Raw genomic sequence first — 12,755 nt, forward strand, 5'->3', positions numbered from 1 at the left:
GTTGTCCATTTTTAATCTATTTCTATTAGTTTAGATTCTCTATAAAATTAAATAGATACTGTTGTAGGGAATTGACAAACACACTGTCTTTTTAAATAACCTATATCTTTGATGTAAGTAAAGTCAAGAATATGAGTAATGATAAGACTTCTGGCTGCCTGCCTTCTTTCTAGTAGGTGGTCTTGGCACAGGCAGCCTGACTGGTATAGGAACTGGGGCTCTTGGACTCCCTGCAGTGAATAACGATCCTTTTGTACAGAGGAAACTGGGCACCTCTGGACTGAACCAGCCTACATTCCAGCAGAGTAAGATGAAACCTTGTAAGTGGTAGTGTTGTCTGTGATTGTGAAGTGTGACTGATGCACATAAAGCTTTTTAGATTTCCAGTTTGTTGCCCTAGAGTTATGTGGACAAAAACATTGACTTACCTTAATATATTGTTAGGAGGGCCATATGTTGATGTACCTCCTAGGTCAGTGGGAATTTATTCACAAACTTAATTCCCGAAATAAAAAATTGAGTTATCACTCCACCATTGATCTGGATTGTTAGAACAGTATGATGGTTAATAAGAGGTAGCATCTTTTAGGGGCATTACTCTAAAAATAAATACAGTAAAAAGAGACTTTTAGCAGGTTAAATGTATGTATATAAATCTTAGAGTTATCCTAAAAATGTGTTGGTGGTGGTTTTTGTTTTTGTTTTTAAACAATTCAGGAGCGGCCATGAGAATTTCAAACTTCTGTTCAGCCTGACAGTTTATAATGCAATTTATTTTAAGGTTAAAGCTTTATGATATATATAGCTTTATATGTAATAAATATCACCATATAACATATCTGATGTAACTTGGACAACAGTTTTTAAAATTTCACCTCGTTAGTAAGTTAATTCTCAAAGTCAGAAGTCCTCTTTGTAAATACATTGGTATTGTTTACTTATAAATGCCCTTGTTGTTGAGACCAAATATTCATTATACAGGATTTGAAAGTATACCAGTTCACTTGAAAATGTTAGTGTGAAAGGCTTGTCTGAATGTTAACGTTTTGTAGCATGCTTTGTGTTTATATCAGTGTGTCATGCACATACATTGATAATTCTGATATGTTAGATGTCATTTTTATTATAACATGGTAAAGACTTGTTAACATCAAGGGAGGTCGTGTTAAGGATAAGTGCATTGTGAATTTGAATGTAGTGTACTTTGATGGTTTGATAAAGCCTGATGAAGAAAATACTAAGAACTATAGTTGTAAGGTAGTTTTGTTACAATCTTTTATATGTACCTAAAATACTTGAATATTGATCTTTGGCCACTTAAATCTTCATTTTCTTTATTTCTTCTGTTAAAATTAAAAGGGTATTTTTCTTTTTGGCTCTCTGTGTGTTTAATGGGCGATTGGGGAAAGAGCTTAAATGCCCACTGGTTGCCTTTCTGTTTCTAACAGCGGACTTGTCTCAGGTGTGGCCAGAGGCAAATCAGCACTTTAGTAAAGAAATAGATGATGAAGCAAACAGCTATTTTCAGAGAATATATAATCACCCACCACATCCAACTATGTCTGTTGATGAGGTAAGTGTCTAAGATGTTCTAATACTTTATGGTTTACGTAAATCTTAAATCTCCTTTCAAAGTTTTTGGAAATTCAGCTTAGAGTGTTCTGGTATGTGTATGTATACCCTTTGAAATCTTAACATTCGTTTCAGGCTCAGTGTATTGTTAAATATTTTGTTTAACAATTCTTTTTTTAAAGATTGTATTTTTTTAAAAGTGTATCTGTTCTTTTTAGTAATATCTGTACCCAATGTGGAGCTCAAATGCCCAACCCCAAGATTAAGGGATACGTGCTCTTCTAACTGAGCCAGCCAGCCTTCCCCCACCTTAAAGATTTTATTTTATTTTTTAAAGTATATTCTTTTTAACAATTCTTTGAAGAATATTTAAGGAATGCTTTTCATAATAGTTTCCTTTATGCGTGTTTTTTGTCTTTTTTAGGTATTAGAAATGTTACAGAGATTTAAAGATTCTACCATAAAGAGGGAACGAGAAGTCTTTAACTGTATGCTGAGGAACTTGTTTGAAGAATACCGGTTTTTCCCCCAGTACCCTGATAAAGAGTTACATATAACAGCCTGCCTGTTTGGTGGGATCATTGAAAAAGGACTGGTCACTTACATGGCCCTAGGTCTGGCCCTGCGATATGTTCTTGAAGCCTTACGCAAGCCTTTTGGTTCCAAAATGTATTATTTTGGGATTGCTGCACTAGATAGATTTAAAAATAGGTGAGTGAATAGGTTTCCTATGAAGCAGTTCTCTCTCTTTTTTAAAGATTTATTTATTTTAGAGAAAGAGTGGGCGTGCAAGAGCAGGAGGGGCAGAGGGAGAGGGAGAAAGAGAATCTCAGGCCGATTCCACACTAAGTGCAGAGCGTGATGCGGGGCTTGATCTCACCACCTCGAGATCATGACCTGAGCCAAAACCAAGAGTCAGATGCTTAACCAACTGTGCCACCCAGGTGCCCCTGAAGCATCTCTTTTTTAATATAAGAAGAAATAACCATCATTTATCAACTAGTTCTTGCCATGCCCCATCATTATATGTATCTTAACAACTGTGTGAAGTAGAAGTGGAGGAAGTGAAAGCATTTCATTACAATTATCAAATAAGTGGTAGGAAAAGTATAAACTGAAATACAGTGTTTTTGTTGTTTATTGAAGTATACTTTAGGTACAGTGAAAGGCATCATTTTAGATTATAGTTCTTTGAATTTTGGCAAAATTTGCACAGTTGTATAACCACCACTATCACAATCAAGATACTGAACATTTCTATTACTCCCAAGCAGTTCTCGTTTCCCCTCCCTTTGTAGTTCTTTGACCTTCTTCGACCCCTGGTAATCCTTGATCTGATTTCTCCCCATTTTTTCTACTGTTCTTTAGGCAGAACCATACACAGTATTTATGAGTCTGACTTTTTGCAGTTTAACCTGATTTTTTTTTTTTTTTTTAAAGATTTCATTCATTTATTTGACAGAGAGAGGCAGCGAGAGAGGGAGCACAAGCAGGGGGAGTGGGAGAGGGAGAAGCAGGCTTCCCACAGAACAGGGAGCCTGATGCAGGGCTGGATCCCAGGACCCTGGGATCGTGACCTGAGCTGAAGGCAGACACTTAATGACTGAGCCACCCAGGCGCCCCTAGCCTGATGCTTTTGAAATTAATCTGTATTACTGTATGTTTCAGTAGTTCTTTTTATTGCTGAGTAGTTTTCCATTGTATGGATTAACTATGAATTGTTTTTCCATTTACCTGTTAATGAACATTTGAAATTGTTTCCAGATAGCAATTTTAGTGGCTCATTGTAATCAGGTTTTAACTGAAATAGGACCTTTAAAAAACAGAAGATACTGTTTTCTGATGTAAAAAAGTTCATAGATATTTCTCTCCCCTACTTCTGTGCTCTTATCTTTGGCATTCTCTTCAAGTAAGGTGTTTCCTAGGTAGAATGGGGGAAATGGCTTAGACTAGTGTTTGGAAGAAAATTTGTTAATTGTGCTGCTTGTTCTTACATGAGTGATGTATGAATGAATGTGTGTTTCTGTTGGCAGATTGAAGGACTATCCCCAGTATTGTCAGCACTTGGCTTCTATCAGTCACTTTATGCAATTTCCACATCATTTACAGGAGGTAAGTGTCTTTAATACCTAAAATCTGTCTAGTAGTGGGAGAGCTTATTTTAATTTGATTTTGGATTTGCTGGGACTGGCATTAAGATTTCTTAATGATTGGCATTATATAGGCACACATACTATTTGTTGCTAATTTGCAGCTTAATAATAGGTCATGAAAAAATCGTTCTTGGATTATCTTTTCTAAGCAGTGCTTTTGCTTCATTTAATGAAAGGCTTTATTCAGTTATTTTAGCCTGATAACTGCTGTTGAAGTATAGACATTTTCTGCTATTACTAAGAATTCTTGCATGGGATTCCTGGGTGTCTCAGTCAGTTATGCGTTGGATTCTTGGTTTCAGCTCACATCATTATCTCAGGATTGAGCTCTGTGCTTATTGTGGAGTCTGCTTTGGATTCTTTTTCTCTCCCCCTCTGCCTCTCACCGCTCATGCGTGCTCTCTCAAATAAGTAAAATCTTAATTAAAAAAAAGGGGGGGGTGCGCCTGGGTGGCTCAGTCATTAAGCGTCTGCCTTTGGCTCAGGTCATGATCCCAGGGTCCTGGGATTGAGCCCCACATCGGGCTCCCTGCTCGGCGGGAAGCCTGCTTCTCCCTCTCCCACTCCCCCTGCTTGTGTTCCCTCTCTTGCTGTGTCTCTGTCAAATAAGTAAAATCTTAAAAAAAAAAAAACTGCCTAATTTGTGGGTTCAAGCTCCATGATGGGTGTAGATTACTTAAAAAAATATATATATAGGGCACCTGGGTGGCTCAGTTGGTTAAGCGACTGCCTTCAGCTCAGGTCATGATCCTGGAGTTCTGGGATCGAGTCCCTCATCGGGCTCCCTGCTCGGCAGGGAGTCTGCTTCTCCCTCTGACCCTCTTCCCTCTCGTGCTCTCTATCTCATTCTTTCTCTCTCAAATAAATAAATAAAATCTTAAATATATATATATATGTAGAGAGAGAGAGAGAGAGAGTCTTCTTACCACCTGCTTAGATTCCTTTGATGTACTTGTTAAAAAGGAGCCCAGTCCCTGAGGAAATGGACTTAGATATTGTACATTTTTTAAAGATTTTTTTTTTTTATTTATGAGAGAGAGAGTGTGAGCTCACATGTGCGTATGGTCGGGTGAGAAGCAGAAGGAGAGGGACAAGCGGACTCTGCACTGAGCATGGAGCCTGATGTGAGGCACATCCCACGACCCTGATATCATAATCTGAACTGAAATCAAGAGTCAGATGCTCAACCAACTGAGCCACCTAGGTGCCCCTAGATAATATGTTTTAAGCCATTTTACTTGAAATTTGTAAACTATTGTTTTCGTGATTGATTTTAGATTAATTGGTTAATATTCATACCTTTGTCTTGCCTTTGGTCAAAATCTGCTTATAGAGAAGAAAATTAATATTTATTTTTCTTTAAGATTTTATTTATTTGACAGACAGCGAGAGAGGGACCACAAGCAGGGGGAGTGGGAGAGGGAGAAGCAGGGAGCCCGATGCGGGGCTCGATCCCAGGACCCTGGGAACATGACCTGAGCTGAAGGCAGATGCTCAACTGACTGAGCCACTCAGGCGCCCCCAGAGGAGAGAGAGTCTTAAGCACTTTCCCTGCTGAAAGTGGAGCCCAACACCTGGCTTGATTTCACGACCCTGAGATCATGACCTGAGCCGAAACCAAAAGTTGGATGCTTAACTGTGCCATCCAGGAGCCTCGAGAATGTCCTTTTTTGAATAAAGTTGTATATCTAGATATTAGTTGTGTTGTTGTTTACAGTGGGGGGGGCGGAGGGAGAGATCATCTTAAGTAGGCTCTTCTCCTAGTGCAGAGCCTGACTTGGGGCTCAATCTGACAACCCTGAGATCATACGTGAGCTGAAATCAAGAGTTGGATGCTTAACTGACTGAGCCACCTTGGTGCCACTAAGTGGTGGTTTTTGTTTTGTTCAGGCATGGGCTACTTGAAATAGGATCAGGAACCTTCTATCAGTTTCCTAATTTGTGTGTGGAAAGGAGGTAGAGTGGTCTGTGAAATGGAAACGAAGTCTCCCTTCCTGCTTATTCGCCTCTAGCTGCCTTGGCTTTCTATAGTTTTGTAGATAGTTTCTTTGTTTTGTAGTAATCGTTGTATTTTCTAGTCCTTAGGTTTCTCATCAGCATCCAGTAAAAGAGATCAATTTAGTATAGAAATTTAAAAATGTTAAAGTTTACATGTATGAAGGGATTTATGGAAGTATATATATGCAGGCATTGGTGGTGGCTGTTTTGAAAAGTCGTTTTGCTAGACTAGTTCCCTTGTAAATGTTTTAAGATCTACTGTTTTACCTTCTAAAGAGCTCATGGTATCTACTTAATGTATATTCATATATAGGAATACGGACCAGAATGGGGCAAGGAGTAAAGGATATAGATGAGCCAGAGGAGTGTTCTGTGAGGATTTCTCCCCTCTCAGAAGTGAAGTGTAATTCAGAATTTTCAGTTTTTGTTAAACCTTTTAATGTCTTTCCCTCTCCCTACCCCTAGTATATTGAATATGGACAACAATCTAGAGATCCTCCTGTGAAAATGCAGGGTTCTATCACAACCCCTGGAAGTATTGCACTGGCTCAGGCCCAGGCTCAGGCCCAGGTTCCAGCAAAAGCTCCCCTTGCTGGTCAGGTTAGCACGATGGTAACCACCTCAACAACCACCACTGTTGCTAAAACGGTTACAGTCACCAGGCCAACTGGAGTCAGCTTTAAGAAAGATGTGCCAGTAAGTAGATCTTTTTTTTTTCTCGGGTCTGTTATATTATAATGTCTCCAGTAGTGAGCATGTATTTTAATTTTATTATAAATAACACATGCCTACTGAAAGTATAAAGACCAGCATTTCTCCCTTTGTATCTCCCCTCCCCAGATTTCCCAGAGACAGGCACTATTAATACTTGAATACATACTCTTGCCACCACTTACATGCACAGCCGTATATACCATGTGTATGTTTTTTACTGAAGGAATCAGTATACATTTTTCCCTGGGGCATTTCAATTTATGGGTTTTTTGTTTTTCTTTTTAAGCCTTCTATTAATACTACAAATATAGACACGTTGCTTGTGGCCACAGATCAAACTGAGAGAATTGTAGAGCCCCCAGAAAATATCCAAGAGAAAATTGCTTTTATCTTCAACAATCTCTCACAGTCGAATATGACCCAAAAGGTAAGCATGATGTAATAGTTTATATACCATTATGAATGCTGTCTATTTTTATCCCTAATGGGCTGGGGGATTTATGTTTAATGTTCTGCACCCTCTGTAATAATTTTACAGAAAGGCTGAAGTAATAGAATCAAAACAAAGGGAATGAGAATATATAACTAGTGGCTGTGGTTTTTGTAGACATTAAGTAGCACTAGTTTTGCAGTGAGTTTTACAGGCTTTTGAAGTAAACTTCATGGTCTCATCATGGTGGAAGGTTTCCTTTGTACCTTGTCACAAGTCATCTCCTCCCAGAGACTATTCAGAGCTTTTATTAGGTGTCTAATAACTGAGGTAGACCTTGTGCAAAGCTTAAAAAATGACCATGCCTTTTTTTTTTTTTTAAGATTTTTATTTATTTATTTATTTGACAGAGAGATACACAGTGAGAGATGGAACACAAGCAGGCGGAGTGGGAGAGGGAGAAGCAGGCCTCCGCAGAGCAGGGAGTCCGATGTGGGGCTCAATCCCAGAACCCTGGGACCATGACCTGAGCCGAAGGCAGATGCTTAACCATCTGAGCCACCCAGTTGCCCCGACCGTTGCTTTTTAAGATTATATGTAAGGCATTGGAAATGCCTATGTTAGCCAGTAAGATTAGCCTGAACAAATAATTTTTGAGAGATTAGGCATACACCATCTTTCAAAATCCCCCCAGAATTGATTGGGGCGGGGGAATAAGCCATTAGTGTCCTTTTGGAAGAGAAGTTTTCTGGAGTTGGAAATTTAGGAAAACATTGTTCTGGTGTTAGGTCTCTTAGTTGGCAGGCTGTACATTAATAATTTATACAATTTTGGTCAAATGGAGAGTTGGGGAAGATGAGGGTGTGGGGCTTCATGTTTTATAATTTTAAAGCTGAAAGCGACTCTAGATGTTTTAGTCCTAATCACCCACAGTTTTGAGAGATGACTGTATACTAACATGGGATTGAATATACTGTACTTCATAGCATGTGTCTGATGTTGGGGGAGATGAAGTATGGTCCTTTAGCAGCTAATTTTGCAAGGAGCCACATGCTACATGCTGTAGTAGTATTCACGGAAAAAAAACCCCACAAAACTGTATTTTATTATCTTTTAATTGTGTACTTCCTATGTCGTATTTGTTGGCTAGGTTGAAGAACTAAAGGAAACTGTGAAGGAAGAATTTATGCCTTGGGTTTCACAATACCTGGTTATGAAGAGAGTCAGTATTGAGCCAAACTTTCACAGCCTCTATTCAAACTTCCTTGACACGCTGAAGAACCCTGAATTTAATAAGATGGTTCTGAATGAGACCTACAGAAACATCAAAGTAAAATTCAGTTTTGTATTTCTTTTCATTACTGTTTTGAATTTGGAAATACTTGATTGTACAAGCTGAATTTTTGGGGAGGTGTTGGCTGTTTTTTTCTGTATGTTTATATCAGGTTACCTGTGAAAGTTGCTCTAGTGTTTGTTTCAAATGTGGAGCTAAATTTCATGAGAATTTAATTATATGGACCGTTTACTTTGAAAGTGAATTTTTCATCATTCCATGCATGGTTTTAAACCTTCCTTTGTTCCTGTCTCCCCTTAATATTTGTAATATGTTCTCAGTTCTAGTCCCTCAGGTTCTTTTTAATAGTCTTACAGAAATCAGTTGTATGTATATTTATTGCTAACGGATATTTAGATTGTTAATAACTTTCGCTATTACAGAGACACTGCTGCAGTGAGTCTTTGATGTCTTCTTAAGTGCCACATATCTCTGTACTCTAGCCTTATTTGTGGAATAGCTATTGTGAAGGATTCTCAGAAGTTAGAGTCAGAGTTTTCCTAATGTGCTAACACTTGTTCCATAACACTAGGTATTTTATTTCTCAGGAAGAGTAACGTTTCAAGAAAACCAGTATACAGCTGTAATCATTCTTTGATGAATAACTTGGGGCATTGGTTTAGGAACCAGCACTATATTTAAACCTGTGGATGGGAATTTTCCCCATTCTTGGTTACGCTGTAGTGCAAAAGAATTCCTGGCTCTTTCTGTTGCACAGCTGACTTCGTGCCATTCTGCTGTTGCTGAATAGAGTTTAGGAACATATGCACACTTTTTTATCTGATTGCAGTGGTGTTTGGGCTATGAAACTATGCACATATATTCTAGAGCAAAATTTCAAGATTCTTTTAAACAAATTTAAATTGCAACTTCATAGTCATAGATTTTAAGTGGTAACATGTTGCAGATATGTGTATGTATGTGCCCCAAAACATACTCGGACAATGGTTATGTCCCCCTTAGGAAAGTAATAACTAGAGAATTTATGAAATAGGTATTCTAGAAATTTTAAAAGAAGTGTATTAATGAAATAGGTAGTCTAGAAAATTTAAAAGAAGCGTTTAAGCATTATTATTGTATCGTATTTCAGAAAGCTATTTTAGTCTTCTATGGAGATACATAGTGACCTGGATAATGCTAAAGACTGCAGTAGATATTGTGATATTGGTTACATTTCTCCATATGCTTATTGTCTTGAAGGACTCGGAAGCATAGCTTTAATCATCATTTGAATTGAATTTTGCCCTTCAAAACTAGATTTGCACTTGAGTGTCTGCTTCAAACGTCGCTAAAATTTTCTATTTTCAAATACTTCTGTAGGACTACACATGACTCCTCAACCTTGTGTAGTTACACTTTGATAATATGGAATAGTTCTACTTTGGGGGCATGTTCTCGGAATTGAGGGCTCATTTTTAACGTAGGATAAGGTGGAATTCTCAAACATTGAGAATTTTTTTCTCGAGCTCATTTTCTGTCTTTCTAAATCCTATACCATTTCAGGTGCTCCTGACCTCTGATAAAGCTGCAGCGAATTTTTCAGATCGTTCTTTGCTGAAGAATTTGGGACATTGGCTAGGAATGATCACACTAGCTAAAAATAAACCCATCTTACACACTGTGAGTTCCAGGGGTTCATGTAAAACTTAGAATGTTCATATGGCATATTATGTCTAAAAATCTTGACTTTATGTGGGGCTATTTTAATGACTATTGGGTGTTTGTAAGAGTTTGGCCCATGTTTGAATCTAATTGCATGCTCATGATTGTTTACCAGGATAAACAAAAGCCAGTAAGGTCTGACTGTCACACCTTTTTGTAAGGCAAGGGTCATATTATATTGATTCCTAATTTGGGAATGAGTTTTGTGAGGGATTTGAAGTATATTCCCAGCTTTTTAAAAAATACTTTTCTTATTCTAGGACTTGGATGTAAAATCTTTGCTGCTGGAGGCTTATGTTAAAGGACAGCAAGAGTTGCTCTACGTAGTGCCCTTCGTTGCCAAAGTCTTAGAATCTAGCATTCGTAGTGTGGTGAGTAGATTATATTATTTTATCGATGGTTAATTTGTAAGAGTTAGTTTGTTTCAGCAAAAGGGCAAGAGATTATATCCTTAGTTCCTGTGAACATAGAGCTAGTTCAGTCTTCCTCAGAGACTCTCAGATTTCCAATGTGAGAGGCTAAGGTAGCATGATTTTAAAGGGTGGCTTTGGGTTTTGTTTTCCTAAAATATGATATAGATTGGAAACCCAAGGGTTTTGTTAACGGCCACATAGGTATAAGTGCTTAACTGTTTTATTTTTTTTTTGAAGATTTTATTCATTTATTTGAGAGAGAATGAGAGAGAGCACGAGAGGGAAGAGGGTCAGAAGGAGAAGCAGGCTCCCTGCCAAGCAGGGAGCCCGATGTGGGACTCGATCCCGGGACTCCAGGATCATGACCTGAGCCGAAGGCAGTCGCTTAACCGACTGAGCCACCCAGGCACCCAGCTGTTTTAAATAATACAAATTAAAGGATGATTTCGGGCGGCCACCTTAACATAATACCTTTTCTTCAGGTTTTTAGGCCACCCAACCCGTGGACGATGGCAATTATGAATGTATTAGCAGAGCTACATCAGGAACATGACTTAAAGGTAAATTTGTTGCTTCTTTATCCTTTAGAACATTCTATGCCTTCACATTATTACAATTTACAGGAAAGGTAGAGTATATTTGGGGGAAGCACGGTAACATTTGGGTGAGAGTATATATTGTGACTAAAGCTACATTTTTATTTTTAAAATTCTATTCGAATATTTGAATTATACAGTTGAACTTGAAGTTTGAGATTGAGGTCCTCTGTAAGAACCTTGCATTAGACATCAATGAGCTAAAACCTGGAAACCTCCTAAAGGATAAAGATCGTCTAAAGAACTTAGATGAGCAACTCTCTGCTCCAAAGAAAGATGTCAAGCAGCCAGAAGAACTCCCTCCCATCACAACCACAAGTAAGTGTGATAATTAGCCCTCTGCTTACCAGAATGTTTTCTTGAATACATCTTCATGCATATAGCAAGTTGTAATTTTCCACATAATGTGCTGAAATTTTGTATACTTTTTGGTGAGCCACCTAAATTATTAAGGAAAAGTTAGTAATGTGTAGGCATCGTCATAGGTATTAGAATTCATGTGGTATTCTTAATTAAGCATCATTAATCACATCCCAGCTAAGTCAGGTTATCTTTTACATTGAGGTCCCAGAAGGAACTGCATGGCATGATGATCTTTGTTATTTCTCAAATCTTGAGCTGGTCAGACTACCAGCTAGACCTCCCCAGGGAGTGAATTATTATACTTGCATTATGTAGATTGGAAGTGTGGGGACTATAGGTGTGTTGAAAAAAAGATTAGGGGCGTGTTAGAATAAACCAGCTTTTCATTCTCTCTCAGTCCTCAGGAGCTAAGAATCTCCAAGTGAAACCAGGGAACAGACTAGACTGGAAATAGATTACCTGTAATAAAGAGTAATCCAACAAGGCTTGGACTTAACTAATGTAGCATGTTCTTACAGTTGATTTATTTGCTCTAGGGCACTGGCACTGACATAGTTTTACATACTTTGTTCAAATCTCTCTTAAAACAATAGAAATTTTCTTGTTGTAATTTAGGGTGGAAAAAATGTGACCTGTGCCATTCTGAGTCTTCCAAGAGACTGATCTAGTTAATTTAATGAAAGACCACTTTGATACCCTGCTAATGTTACGGTAAAATCCGAAAGTGTGCTTTTTATTAGCTCTTATTTTATCTCTTAACATTTAGCAACTTCTACAACACCAGCTACCAGTACCACTTGTACAGCCACGGTCCCACCACAGCCACAGTATAGTTACCACGACATCAACGTCTATTCCCTTGCAGGCCTGGCACCACACATTACCCTAAATCCAACGGTAAGTACGTACGGCTTCATCCCCCAATTCCTGCTTTGTGACAGGATAAACTGGTCACCTTACGTTTCTTTTTCCCCTTTCTTCTGGATTCTTAGGTTGTAGGCTTTTGTGCAGAGAGCAGGAATTGGGAACTGCTGTGTAGTGTAGCTTAGATTTTTTTCTACTCTAAAAATAGTTATTGTGACTAGACATCATCTATATTTGTTCCTCATACCCAAACCCTCAGATATCAGTCAGCTGGCAATATAATCACAATCGCCAGGAATTCCTTCCACAGGTCAAAAGATCGTTGATGTGTTCATAGCTTTTTGCTCTTTATTTTCATTATCATGCCACTGTTAGCCTTGCATTATGCCCTTTGTTTTGGCAGATAATTTGAACTGAGCTGATTCCTCTGTGTGTATGTAAAATCTCCAGGCCAGGGTCTAGAAGTAGGTCTTAATACTTAAGGGCGCCTGGGTGGCTCAGTTGGTTAAGCGACTGCCTTCGGCTCAGGTCATGATCCTGGAGTCCCGGGATCGAGTCCCACATCGGGCTCCCTGCTCAGCAGGGAGTCTGCTTCTCTCTCTGACCCTCCCTCCTCTCATGCTCGCTCTCTCTCTCTCTCTCTCTCAAATAAATAAA

At 38.6% G+C, this 12,755-nt stretch overlaps 1 protein-coding gene and 1 non-coding gene across 2 annotated transcripts in view; both read left to right on the forward strand.

Moving 5' to 3' along the window:
• CNOT1 (CCR4-NOT transcription complex subunit 1) overlaps positions 1-12,755 on the forward strand; it is a 113,257-nt gene that overhangs the window by 78,129 nt on the left and 22,373 nt on the right. The window contains 12 exon segments of the mRNA XM_027618770.2: positions 174-320; positions 1,449-1,573; positions 1,997-2,283; positions 3,606-3,684; positions 6,189-6,419; positions 6,724-6,864; positions 8,018-8,197; positions 9,704-9,820; positions 10,123-10,233; positions 10,758-10,835; positions 11,012-11,189; positions 12,001-12,131. Coding sequence (XP_027474571.2) covers positions 174-320; positions 1,449-1,573; positions 1,997-2,283; positions 3,606-3,684; positions 6,189-6,419; positions 6,724-6,864; positions 8,018-8,197; positions 9,704-9,820; positions 10,123-10,233; positions 10,758-10,835; positions 11,012-11,189; positions 12,001-12,131 — 1,805 coding nt within the window.
• On the forward strand, positions 8,829-8,966 carry LOC113936782. Its single transcript, XR_003524357.1, has one exon. It is a non-coding gene; the product is annotated as a small nucleolar RNA SNORA46 (small nucleolar RNA).

This window comes from Zalophus californianus, chromosome 17 (genome assembly GCF_009762305.2).
Source record: "Zalophus californianus isolate mZalCal1 chromosome 17, mZalCal1.pri.v2, whole genome shotgun sequence".
NCBI lineage: Eukaryota > Metazoa > Chordata > Mammalia > Carnivora > Otariidae > Zalophus > Zalophus californianus.